Here is a 12773-nt window from a genome sequence, read left to right on the forward strand (position 1 = left end):
AAGCTATTCTGTGTTACCAAATGCATTTAGTTGGATTCAGCCTCCTGATTAAATCTCAGGAGGAACTTATCCAGGACAGTTTTGCTCCCATCTAGTCAGTTGGGTCTCAATCTGATGTCAACATGGAGAAATCATTTTACTTGAAACAGCAGCAAGATTTACAGTGTTTAATGTACTGAAAAGCGGCCTGGAAGCTTGAACAGTAGTGATTTTATTTATTTATTTATTTATTTATTTTTTTAAAAAAACCCCACTTAGATACGAATATTACTTACTGCTATTACTCTTATGTTAAAGTAAAAAATAAAATTTTGTTTTAGGAGCTTTTTGTCTTTTTGCAGTCTTCTAATATTCAAGAACAGGTTTAGGTTAAAAATGGAAACTTAAATTTGGATTTTAACTTCTTCAAATTAAGAAGCTACCTTTTGCTGAATTGGTTGTTTTTGGGGGAACAAGTTCAGCACATGATCTGCACTTCGTGTGATTCCTTTTTAGATCTTCTGTGGTTGCAGAGTGGTAATGTCACCTTGTAGATTGTTTTACTCTTCACAATACTCAGAAATTACAGAGAGTTGTATTTTGTGACTAGTCAAAACATTTTATAAATTATGTTGGCTTTGAATATCTTGTTTTCACAGTTTACATAGCTACCCTGCATATTTAGTAGTTTCAACTGCATCATAATGTTATGTTTTGTTTCACAGAAAAAGGGTTTAAGCTGGCAAGTTTAATGTCTTAAGCCAAGTGATCTGCTTGTGGCGCTTAGAACAGTATTGGAAATAAGTACTGAAACTGTACAATGCCTGTGGCCTAATATTTTGGTTACTCTGTACAAAGACAACAGCTTACTTGAAAAATAAAGATGACACAGAACAGAAGATTTAAGCTGTTTTGGATAGTCATCCTTCAGTTTGCTGGAAAAAGTAATTGCCTTGCTAGAGTTGATGGACAATGTGAAAAACTATTCAGTTTCAAAGTATGAAAGTGAAATCCCTTATGTCAGAAAATGTTAGCTATAAACCTATATATTGGTCTTGAATGAAATTGTGATTTGACAAGCTATCTTCCTCTCTTTTTGTATGCAAGAGACTCTCGTTCTACTGGCTGCATTTACATAGTGCTTTCTGGTGGTGGTATACTGCAAAATGTGGCTGTTGGCGAACAGAACCCAGTTATCCTTTTTTCACTGTTGTTAACAGAAGTGGAACTAAGCTTCCTAAATTCACTGAAATAGTTTGAAATTTGTATTGTGAGTTTTAAGGGAGGGAAGATGCTTCAGTTTGGTTTTAGCTTTATCCTTTCTTTTACAGCTGTCATCTTCCAGCATAACAAGAAATGGAAAAGTAGGCTTTTTTTTTTTTAAGAGTAGTAAGTTGAGTGATAAGGATACTGGAGTCAAATTAAGACTTAAACACTAGAAGCTGTAGACAAAGTCATGTTTTGCCTTCCTCTAAAGCACTCTCACTTTTTGAAATCCTTGATGAGACAGCTTGGAAGGTTATGTGTATCTTTGTATTCTGCCCCCCCCCCCCCCCCTTCTTTCTTCTCCCTTTTCCAGCTAGGGTAAATTGAACCTGGCTTTCCTTTTGTGTGAGGAATTTATAAAGCAACATCTAAATCGCTGCTTGTGTTGCATGTATTCTTTAGCCTTCTTTAAAATAGTTTTTCTTCAGAATCTGATGCAATTAAGAGGAAATCTCTGAACTCAAAATTTGTCTTTCTTTAGGTGAAGTAATTAATGAAAAAGACCGCTGTAAAAAATGTGAAGGGAAGAAGGTGATCAAAGAGGTCAAAATACTTGAAGTCCATGTAGATAAAGGCATGAAACATGGGCAAAGAATTACATTCAGTGGAGAAGCAGATCAGGCTCCAGGTGTGGAACCAGGTGATATTGTCCTCTTACTCCAAGAAAAGGAGAATGAGGTAATGCTTTTGAGTTTATATTTTAAATGCCTTTTATCCTAGTCTTTTAATATTTAAGTGATATAGATGGCTGTTCATTTTAAAGTAATTCATATAGTTGCAGCTCTGGGAGAGATGGTGAATAGCTTTTAATAGATTTATAGCGAGTAACCTGGCTTTCATGGTGAGCCAGAAAAAACTTTGCAAGTCCGTAGCCAGAGGACATGGAGATTCTGGTGCTTCTTAGTGCTAATAAAAGGTAGCTTTCTCAGGTAAGCTCAGGCTGACGTTGATGCAGTGGATGTAGTGAAGAGCTATTCCAGATGTTAACTTTAATCTGCTTTGCTTGTGACACTAACAAAATGTGAGGTTGTGCTTTTTTTTCAATGTCTTGTGACATGGCAGGGAACTCCTCTTAAAATCCCCTGATGGTGCTTTCTGTCTCTGCTACTGTGGTTGTGGAAACATAACACAGAACGCTGACAATACTGAATCATTCGACAAAACAAACATATATCATTATTTTATACTAGTTTGTTAAGGCTTATGCTTAGCATATGCTGGAATATATACGTTGCGCTTTAGAATTAAATATTGCAATTTATCTTTTTTGTGTTAAAACTCCCTTAGGGCAGAGTTGAGGTGTCTGCTGCTTTTTTTGAATGCGTTTGTTTAGAAAGGCCAGGTATTACCATGATGAAATAAGAAATAGTTTGTGTCTTATACTCTGGAAAAAATGGTGAATGGAATGGTGGTGGTGGGAGGGAAGTTCTGTTTTGACACAAAGAATAGCATTTGGGTACAAACTTAAATTCCAGTCACACATTAAGGATACAATGTTGGTTATCTGAAAATTAATAAACTTTTCAAAGCTGTGTCAAGAGCTGCTAATTTGTCGATCAGTTTTGCATAGCTCTTTACACATTCTTCTTTCTTCTATAATACTGGTTGAAATGTGGCATCACAGTTGATTTTGATGATGATAAGGGAGAAATGGTCTGTAAGCATATGGAACAGTCAGATGTGCATGACGGCATCAAATTCCAGATGGTGGATGCCACTTCTTAGTCTTTGTTTTGTAAAACTAGATGTAGTTCATCAGAGTATCAACAATTCTGAAAAATTCTGTACCTTGTGTCCTAGTGAATAAAACTAGACTGACTTTTAGGGTTCTTAAAATTTCCCTTGAGGGTGGGAATCATGACTGTGGATAGAGCTTACATTTACTCTGATTAGGAATCCTGAGTGATAGGGCTCAAAGATCACTTAAGACAGCTGTGGACTAATTTTTCAAAGCCTTGCTATAGATTGTTAGCTGAAGCAGATATGCATGATGACTAGCTAAATGTTGAGAAAAGATATGGGTTTTTGTACTCTGCGGGGGAAGTAGTTTCAAACTGTTGTAAGTTCTGTTTATAGGTTGCTTGTGTAGAAGACCTTGGGGGTGAGAGAGCACTGCTGCTATACAGGCCTTCTTGTTTAATTTGAACTTTACATCACAGCATATAGTGCAGTTTGCCCATTTTCATCGGGCAGAAACTTTCCAAGCATGTTAAGCTATTTGAACTAATAGAATCAAGTTAACTTTGTCCAAAGGCTGTTGCTCTGACTGAATTTTAAGAATAAATAATAATGAATTCTAAATAATGGGTCTTGTGGGGATATGATTATAGGACTAGAAAAGCTATCTCCTGTCTTTGTTTTGTAGGTGTTCCAGCGGGATGGGAATGACTTGCATATGACACACAAGATTGGACTTGTTGAAGCACTGTGTGGATTTCAGTTCACATTTAAGCACCTTGATGGACGTCAAATTGTGGTTAAATATCCTCCTGGAAAAGTAATTGAACCAGGTAAGCTTGACCTGATAAGGACTTCTTTGACTATGCTTTTGTGACTCTTGAACACTTAATCCCATTCTTGTTGTCTTGTTAACTGAACCAAGGCTTGAGAAATGAAGAGTTGAGTTGTAGAGAGAAAGATTTACTTCTCTTTGAATTACAGGTTGTGTTCGTGTAGTCAGAGGCGAAGGAATGCCACAGTATCGTAATCCTTTTGAGAAGGGGGATCTTTACATTAAATTTGACGTTCAGTTTCCTGAAAATAACTGGATTAGCCCAGAAAAGCTTTCAGTAAGTAGTTTTTCAAACGTAAATGTGGTGGTCTTATTTGACCAAATAAGTGTGTGTGTTGTACCTCCTTGTGCTTGCTTTCAGTGCTTAAATTTAGATGCAAGTACAATTGTTCTTTTAATACTGTTTATGGACAACATGTAACTCGAAAATACCCATAGGAATGTGAATTTGTGGAACCTGTATTTAAGAGCTGTGCAGATGTTGGGCAGACAAGGTCAGGAAGAAGAGTCTTCCTGCTGCTGTGTGATTAAGTTTTCGAAGTGCAGCTGTATTTACTGGTTGCACTGTTGGTTGATGATATGTGGAGCTGTTGGTTTTAAGTGGTGACTTCCAGCTGATACAAATACTTTAGATACTTTTAAATGAGTATGCACTTCAGGGTTTACATCAGCTTAGACTTCGACAACAAACTGATCTGAGACTGGTCACTTTGGCAGTTGTAGATGCAGTACTGAATACACTTCTTTTTTTGGGGCAGGAACTTGAAGATCTTCTGCCAGCTAGACCTGAATTTCCCAATGTAATTGGCGATGCAGAAGAGGTAGATCTTCAGGAATTTGATACCACTCGTGGTTCAGGTGGTGGCCAGAGACGTGAAGCTTATAATGATAGTTCTGATGAAGAAAGCAGCCATCATGGACCTGGGGTACAGTGTGCCCATCAGTAAACGTTTGTCTAAAAAGTTGCACAAGGATTTTCTTTCAAATTTTGCCTGACTTGTTTTCAACAATCCAGCTGGATTGTATAAGTAATCCAGATGAACCAATGGACATCTATTGCTGTATGTGTAACTTTTAAATTGGTCTATAGTATCTACAGAGTGTAATTTAAACTAACCACAAGCTTACATCTTCATTTTGACTGTGTAGCAGAATAAAGCACTTGAAAGGAAGACAAGACTCCTTTTCACATGGGTTTTAAGTTTGTCCTTGTATCTGTGCTTGATTTTTACCAGTTTTGTGTAGATTTTAAGTTTCATATTTTAAATTCAAATTCTACATTGTAAAGTTTGTGTACAATTTGTCCTGAGGCTTGGTATTTGGCTGCACCTGCATAAGCTGCTACAAGTAGAATAAAGAATTTCATAGCCTGTATCTATCATCTAGATGCATGGTAAATGGGCTTTGCACATAATGGGTTTAGAGCTGACTGGGAACAATGGAAGACTAAATTAGAAGTGGTTGTAAGTTTTTTCTACCATCTTGTGAACGGTTTCTGAAATTAAATAAAAGCAGTTGGTGTATAATATATTTCTTTTGCCTTGTAACTCTTGCTTTTCCAGTGGCTTTAACTATTCTGTGTACAAAGAGATTACAGAGATGGTAGACATTTTATAAACGGAGGCTGAAGCTGCTTTAAGACTAGGTTGCTATTAGATAACAATTGTGTGCCACATGTAAAAGTGCTTTCTTGAAATAAGATATGACTAAATGGGCACGGGGAAGGCTGCAGCCATGTCCCCTTTGTACAAAGAAAATACAAGGATATCTGAGTTCAATCAGAAGATAACAAAACCTTGTAAATGAAGATGATCCCAAAATAATATCTTTCTCTCAGCCTTTGAATCCAGTTGAAAGCCTGATTCAGTGTGACTTCCTTGAGAAATGTTTCCAGTTTTAAAAAAATCTTTGTAAAAATGTGCGTTATGCCTGGCAATTTGAGTTGCATTAACACAGTTTGTAAAGAGATTGAGATTGTACTGGACAAAACCTTTTGACCTGGAAACAAACTAACTGTAGATGGTTTTATTACTTTTCTAGTAGTTTGTACTTTGTTTTAACTATTAAGACATTAAGTTTTCCAGCTTCAGTTCTGTTCCTTTTTATATGCTTTTAATTGGTAAAACTACCACAACAAAGCAAATATGACCTTAAATAATTACCAGGTATGGGTAGTTATCTCAGCATTTAGTTACAGTGCTAAGGAACTGTGCACGAACCTCAGTTGGTAAGCTGCTTCTCTGTAGTGAGGTTTTTCTCCCTGTTGAAGTGAGGAAGTTGAAAGATGCCTCTACTTTTCTTTACAGATCTGAAGTGTGACTTGTTTAATTATTGCTCAGAGAGTTGTTGATGCTTTACCAATGAGGTTGAAAGGACAAACTGCAAGGGTTTCCATGTGCTTGGGTAGGCATTGGCATTGAGTGTTGCTGAACATCCTTGTTACTGACTCTAAAACTGAAGCAAGAATAAATACTGTTTGACCTGTATTTCATTCACTATTGACTTCTTACGCTCTGGCATTCTCATCTAGTGAATCTTCATTTATTAAAACCTCAGGTTGCTTTTCATGAAGCCACGGTTACATACTGATCCTTTCTCCTGATACATTTCTCCAAGAAGTTAGTAATCTTAACTTGTAATGCTTAAACAGTTAAAATGCCTGTCTTCTGCTCTTAAGTGGTAGCTTTAGGATTTACCTCCGTGGAAAATGGAGTACGTACTCTGAACTTCTTATATCCCTACTTTCCAATTCCTTTTTTCAGGAGGACAGAGGAAGGGATTCATGGTAACTTTCTGGATAGCATGCTGATGTGAAGGGGTGGAATATGTAGTGTGTGTTAGTCCAGTTCTGCTTCAGGCCTGAGACCGCATTAATTTAGGCTCCTGACAACAGCATCTTTCAATAAAGTGGTGACTACTTCAGACTTGCCCTTACCCTCTTATTAGAGCAGGAGATACATATAGTATCCCTTTACAAAGTTGTAGTGTAGGAAAACTTCACATAAATTCACCATCTATGCTGTCTTGGTTTCAATATTTGTTGTGAGTGATGTATTACTACAGTTACTAATGCTTCAGTAGTTTACTTGATGAAGTTTAATGCTTGACATAGCTATTAATGCATTAACTGGGCCAATGGGACTGTCTATGAATAATCAAATAAACGTTAGTTGAGTGTTCTCTGTAATAACCAGCTGCAACTTAAGTACTTATGTTAGAAGAGGTAGTATAAACAAATAAGTAGTCTGTCTGTTGAGGGAGCAAGACATGATCACCAGAACTTGTATTAAAACCATTTTTTAGTTGATACTTTTTTTTTTTATGTCTTCAATATTGGCCTTAAGAAGCTGAAAGGAAAAAAACCTCACGAAGTCTTGTCCAGCTTATTTTGTGGCATATCTATTTCTACGTATATAGTCATTAAAATTGACCTAAGGTTGACTCTCATAGAAGAAGTCTTCTCTGTCCTCTTAAATGCGTTTAATTTACCAAGGTGTTCACAGTGAATATTTATTCATAAGATACTGACAGTAGTGTAGTTCTTGCTGACACAAAAGATGAGGCTGTGTTCTTTTGAAAAATAGGTTTGCAAGTAAGTTGGAGGTAATCAGTGGAAGAAAAACTAGCGCTGTTTAAAAAAATGAAACATGCCAAAGACTTATCTCTTAATATGCAACACTTTCTCAGTCCTTTATATAGGATGTAATAGGAGAACAGTGTTTTAGTTATTAACCCATAACCTTCCATTCTGATCTTAGGCTGATGCAAGTCTGAAGTTCAAACAATTGCTGTAAAGGAGGTGTGGGGCATTTAATTGTATTCTTCTCTTTACCAAATTTAAAAGGAACATTGTAGATTAAAGGGAGCTCTGGAGGCTTCCTAGCTTGGTGACAATTGCTAAGAATGACTTCAGTTCATTGAGGAGTCCTTGTGCTTCACTACTGTGTACATCCCCTGAACTTGCCCTTTTGTCAGGGCCCAGAAGGGCTTTCCCAGCTCTTGAAAGTAGCATTTAGTCACAAGAAAAGCTAATTTTGAAATTGCAGCTCAGAAAATACTTTAACAAGAGCAGATGGGATTAAACACTAGTAGCTATTTTTGTAACACGACTGCTACCATACCTAAACCCCATAGTGCAATCCCCAGCAAAGGTGTGCTAGCCTGCCTTGCAAAGCCTGCTTGAACACTGTACCTTTTCCAACCATGCAAGAAAGTGCAGGTGTCAATACTGCATTACAATGTGGGTTAGTGTAGTGTGGGAATGAATAGTTAAATCATTCCTGTTGAAATGGCCATTCACCTCCAGTAATCAAAAGCTGATACTACATTGATATGATGCTGTTATCAATTTAAGGGAAAATGGATGTTAATTCAGGTTAAACTACTGAGTTACAGAACTAACTATTCATGATGGCCATGTTGGTGTACAAGTTCACCATGAGCCAGCAGGGTGCCCTTGTTGCCAAGAAGGCCAATGGTATGCTGGGGTGCATTAAGAGTGTGGCCAGCAGGGCAAGGGAGGTTATCCTCCCCCTCTACTCTGCCCTGGTCAGACCCCACCTGGAGTACTGGGTCCAGTTCTGGGCTCCCCAGTTCAAGAAAGATGAGGAACTCCTAGAAAGAGTTCAGAGGAGAGCAACACGGATGATAAAGGGACTGACTGGAGCATCTCTCCTATGAGGAAAGGCTGAGAGAGTTGGGCTTGTTCAGCCTGGAGAAGAGAAGACTGAGGGGGGAACCTCATCAACACATACAAATATCTTAAGGGCGGAAGTCACAAGGATGGAGCCAGACTCTTTGCACTGGTGCTCAGCGACAGGACAAGGGGCAATGGGTACAAACTGAGACATAAGAGGTTTCAGTTGAATATGAGGAAAAACTTCTTTACTTTGAGGGTGACAGAGCACTGGAACAGGCTGCCCAGGGGGGTTGTGGAGTCTCCTTCTCTGGAGATATTCAAAGCCCGCCTAGATGAAGTCCTGTGTAACATGCTCTAAGAGAACCTGCTTTAGCAGGGGGGTTGGACTAGATGGTCTCCCGAGGTCCCTTCCAACCCTTGCGATTCTGTGAATGTCTGTAAAGCTTCATGTATAATCTGAATGAGAGGCTTATTTCCTGTATTTTCTGGTTACCAAGTGAGAGCATAGTTTTAATCTAGGCTTGGTAGCACTCTTTAAGAGTTTTGTCTCCCATACCTTGGAAAGCTTTTTTTTCCCCCCTTATTTGAAACTTATGACCTTTTTTCCTTAAGTGAAGCACAGGTAGAAGCAGAACAGAAGAAAAACTGATCTAGATTTCATTCTTAAACTAGTGGTTTAAGTTAAAGAATGTGCATTTTCAAGTTCTGAAAATACTAAAGCACCCATAGTGTGACTGCTGGACTGGCATCTTTACCTGGAGAGATGTTAACAGGATTTCCTACAAATTACTCGAAAGTAAGTAAGTACTAGAAAAATTGGGTTGATACCGCAAATTACAGTAAGTCTGTGTTAGTACCTGTCACCTTGCACATTTCCAGTCTTACGCTGTGACATGACAGTAATAAGTTTTATTCCTGTATCAAGATTCATATATGCCACCACAGAACTAATTTACATGCCTTAAAATGCTATTCAAGAATTTAGAAACTTGCACTTCGGCTTAATTCCAGAGTTTCATTCAAGGAGATTAATACTGGGAAGATTAAACATTAGTAAGAAAACAGCACTACATTCTGCTTGTGGCATGCATGGAAGAATGACATTGAAGAGCTCTATACTTAGGAATAGTTATGTAAAAACCCAGAGTCCTGTTTAGAATATCAGAGTTAAAATTTATTTCCTACATATAACCCATTACTGTTCGTTTTACTGTGAACTGAGGTTAGATGTTAACTAAGCCTTTTATAAAGAAGTTGGAAGAGTAGAATTATTTTCTGCTTTTCTATCCTTCTCAAAGATAACAGGAATTTAATAATACACATCACATTGTAAGCTTCATATAAAAACATTTACTGGGCAGTATACAGCTTTATTGAGACATTATAGACATTCTCACTTCAGAGGCAGCAAGCAAGGGCTGTCATGAATATTCTGTAGTCACGAGGCAGTTCCATTAACACTGTTTAGCTGTTGCCTTTCCACATAGTGCAGACAGCTCACTCTAAGGGGGGGGGAAATTCATTTTAGTTCAAGCTACCCAGCAGAATTTGGAAGAAAAAGTGACTATTGCTAAGGCAAGCAGTAAGCACTCCCCCATTCACTACCTACAGAGAGGCATGTCCATGTTACAAAACGGCTTCCAGACTTTTACCTTAACAGCTATAGCTGCATTCAAGTTTAAATACCTGCAAGACTATAAACTGATTAATATTTCTTATGTCTAGCTAGATTTCTAGTGCTGCAACATAATTCATCCAAAAGCCCAGGTACCCTCATCTATAGAAGAGACAGGCACTATGTGCCATAAAGTTCTGTTTAACTTCATTCTGCTTCAGAACAATTTACTTCCCTGAACCAAAAGCAAGGCGGTTACCATTCAGTTGCAGCAGAGCATTAACAGGAGTCTAGTTCTTACTCAGCAAGGGACATTGAATAATAGAGAGATTATAGCAAGAATCAAAACTTAGCTATAGCTTTGTAAGCCTTTGTGAATATGAGATAATGGCAGTTTGCTCACATGGTAGGAGAGACACCAGAGCAATCTAGAAGGAAGAGTTCATGCTTCTGTTGTCCCCCAGGCAATTACCAAACTGCACGTGCTTATGTAAGTGCATTTGCTTTTACACATTATCTGTGTGCAGCAGCCTTCCCCTCCCTGTTCCTCCCTTGCCCTATTCCACCCTCCACTTTTATGCCAAACAATTTAGGTTTAAGCTCAGAAAAGTTAAAGGACTTAGAATTTGCATTCATGACAGTATCTCACACAAAAACCCAAGACTAGGTGTCTGAGTACTTACATGTAAGCCTACTAGTTTAAGCTTACCACTAAGTTATGAATGTGCTGTACTGTATCTTGATTGAGTAGTTGCACATCAATATTATGGAGGTCTCCACCAGCCATACAGAGTGTCTAAACAAAAAGAGAAACAAAAACTATTCTGAAAGTTCTTGCTTGCATGGCCAGCTTTTCTGAAAATCATGTGCTTCCCTGCTACGCTGCAAAACTTTAGTAACCGTTATTCCTTTTTTTTTTTTTTTTGGCAAAAACTCAGAGACAGCAAGAGCTATCACTGTCAGACTACTCACAGTTTATCAACTACTATAAGATGAAAGTTTTTGTTTGTTTGTTGTTTTTTTTTTTAAAAAAAAGAAAAAGGTTTGATACCTGTCCATCAGCCAGGGGAATGTTTACAAATGGAACAGTTTTATCTTGGGGTACTGATTTACTTCTTAGTAACATGCCTTGAACTCTTCCACTGGTAGGTACAGTTCTTGAGACAGTCTGTTGTAGTCCAACACTAGAATGCAATAAGTGTTACCCCAAGGTTAACGTCCTGTGCTCTGCAGGAAATTTTCAAGCATGAAGCAGATGCAAGTAGTAGCAAACGTACGTAATGGAAAGGCAGTCATGTTTAAATTTTTCCAGTTCTGCCAGAAGATTACAGGAAATCCAACTATCAGTGGCATTTGCTAGCACTGACCGCTAAGTAACATTTTATGACCCTGAAACACTGCAGTAACCTTCTAAGCCTGTGTTACAGGCCAGTGAGCAAGCTGACATTGGGACCACTGAGTAACAAGAATATCCACTCTCCAATACCAACAGTGAACACTTGCAGTTTTGGAAAGAAGAAACTTCGTGCCTTGGGGCTTAAGATAAGAAGTGTGCTGTTATCTGTCTACTACAGAGGGAGCTATCAAGAAGTACCAAAGCTGCTAGCTCTTACAGAGGTACAAGGCATGCTTTATGCCATACAAATTTCCTAAGCTTCTTCCAGGACACAATTATTCCACTTCAAAAATGTAAGCTTTTGGTATCTTCTGCATGGAAATAAGCCTCTGAAATTTGTAACAGGCCAAGGTGAAACTAAGCCACTTGTTGGTTTCATGACCCATTTAAGTTTTTCACCCCCTCACTTCAACTGATGACTTCTGCCAAGACTAAACTCTGGTTTTGCATATGGAGAAAGGTAACTGAAAACCTTAACTGTTCAATGGTCAAGGAATTGATTGTCAGTTTATTTGGTTTGGGTTCTTTGGGGGTTTGGCTTATTTTTATTGTTTTTTAAAACACAGCAATATTGGTGACATTAATCAAGCTTGGGCTCTGAGAATTAGTTTAAGCTGCAAACTACACCTTTAAATAACAGTGGGTGGGAGTAGAATTTATACTCTAAATCTGTTTTGGTTTTTTTTTTTTTTTTTTTAAACTGGCTTAGTTATGACATCAAATCCTGTACCTCCATGAGAACATAAGTTAACACCCACAATCAAAGCAGGAGGCGTGACTGGTTCACATCCCCGCTACCGGATTTAGTGGCAGATCATGAAGGGCTATTAAATCTAGATTGATATTAACGTAGATATATAGTGTCTTGGTATTCAACAAAATTATTTATTATAGAACAAGCTGAAAAAACATTACCTTTTAGATACCTTTGGAATGGCTTTGAAATTTGTGGCACTGCCATCAGAAGCAAGGGACTTAACAGCCTCAGTCACACTTGCAGAAGAGTGACCAGACCTTAAAAAAAAAAAAAGGTGGTTGTTGGTTTGGGGGTTTTAATTTTTAATTTTTTTTTTTTTTTATTATTTCCTCCTCATCTACTGTAGAGCTTTCCCTAGGAAGAAGATAGACAGCTGGTGAATTAGGGAATGCTGAAGTACTCCATGACAGAGATCTAGTACATATAGATGTGAAGAAGCCCTCCTGAGGTAGACATGATATAATGGGACCTAACACGATAGGGGAATGAAAGGATAATTTATGTTAGTAGATAAGAGAGGGCTGCAATACCTGAATTAGGTATAATTAAGGGAGCATCCACAGCTTTCTATCTGAGCACGCAAGAGGTTTTTTTGGAAGAATTTTTCAG

At 37.9% G+C, this 12773-nt stretch overlaps 2 protein-coding genes across 6 annotated transcripts in view; one reads left to right on the plus strand and one right to left on the minus strand.

The window, feature by feature from the left end:
- The window catches only part of DNAJA2 (DnaJ heat shock protein family (Hsp40) member A2), a 14821-nt gene extending 6583 nt beyond the window's left edge, over positions 1-8238 (plus strand). The window contains exons 6-10 of the mRNA XM_035893594.1: positions 1311-1343; positions 1691-1923; positions 3611-3755; positions 3907-4034; positions 4516-8238. Of these exons, the coding sequence (XP_035749487.1) occupies positions 1311-1343; positions 1691-1923; positions 3611-3755; positions 3907-4034; positions 4516-4704 (728 nt within the window). The 3' untranslated portion in view covers positions 4705-8238. The remainder of the gene's footprint in view (positions 1-1310; positions 1344-1690; positions 1924-3610; positions 3756-3906; positions 4035-4515) is intronic.
- A 1497-nt stretch (positions 8239-9735) lies between these two features.
- Positions 9736-12773, minus strand: part of LOC104125555 (borealin-2) — an 8267-nt gene continuing 5229 nt past the window's right edge. For 4 of the 5 annotated variants that reach the window (XM_009638026.2, XM_035893590.1, XM_035893588.1 and 1 more), the window contains 4 exons: positions 12323-12421; positions 11063-11195; positions 10721-10807; positions 9736-9898 (listed from right to left, as the gene is read on the minus strand). In XM_009638026.2, coding sequence (XP_009636321.1) covers positions 9851-9898; positions 10721-10807; positions 11063-11195; positions 12323-12421 — 367 coding nt within the window. In that variant the 3' untranslated portion in view covers positions 9736-9850. The remainder of the gene's footprint in view (positions 9899-10720; positions 10808-11062; positions 11196-12322; positions 12422-12773) is intronic. The other variant, XM_035893587.1, reaches the window with a different exon arrangement.

The sequence above is a fragment of the Egretta garzetta genome, unplaced genomic scaffold (assembly GCF_000687185.1).
Source record: "Egretta garzetta isolate BGI_Z169 unplaced genomic scaffold, ASM68718v1 scaffold354, whole genome shotgun sequence".
Lineage (NCBI taxonomy): Eukaryota > Metazoa > Chordata > Aves > Pelecaniformes > Ardeidae > Egretta > Egretta garzetta.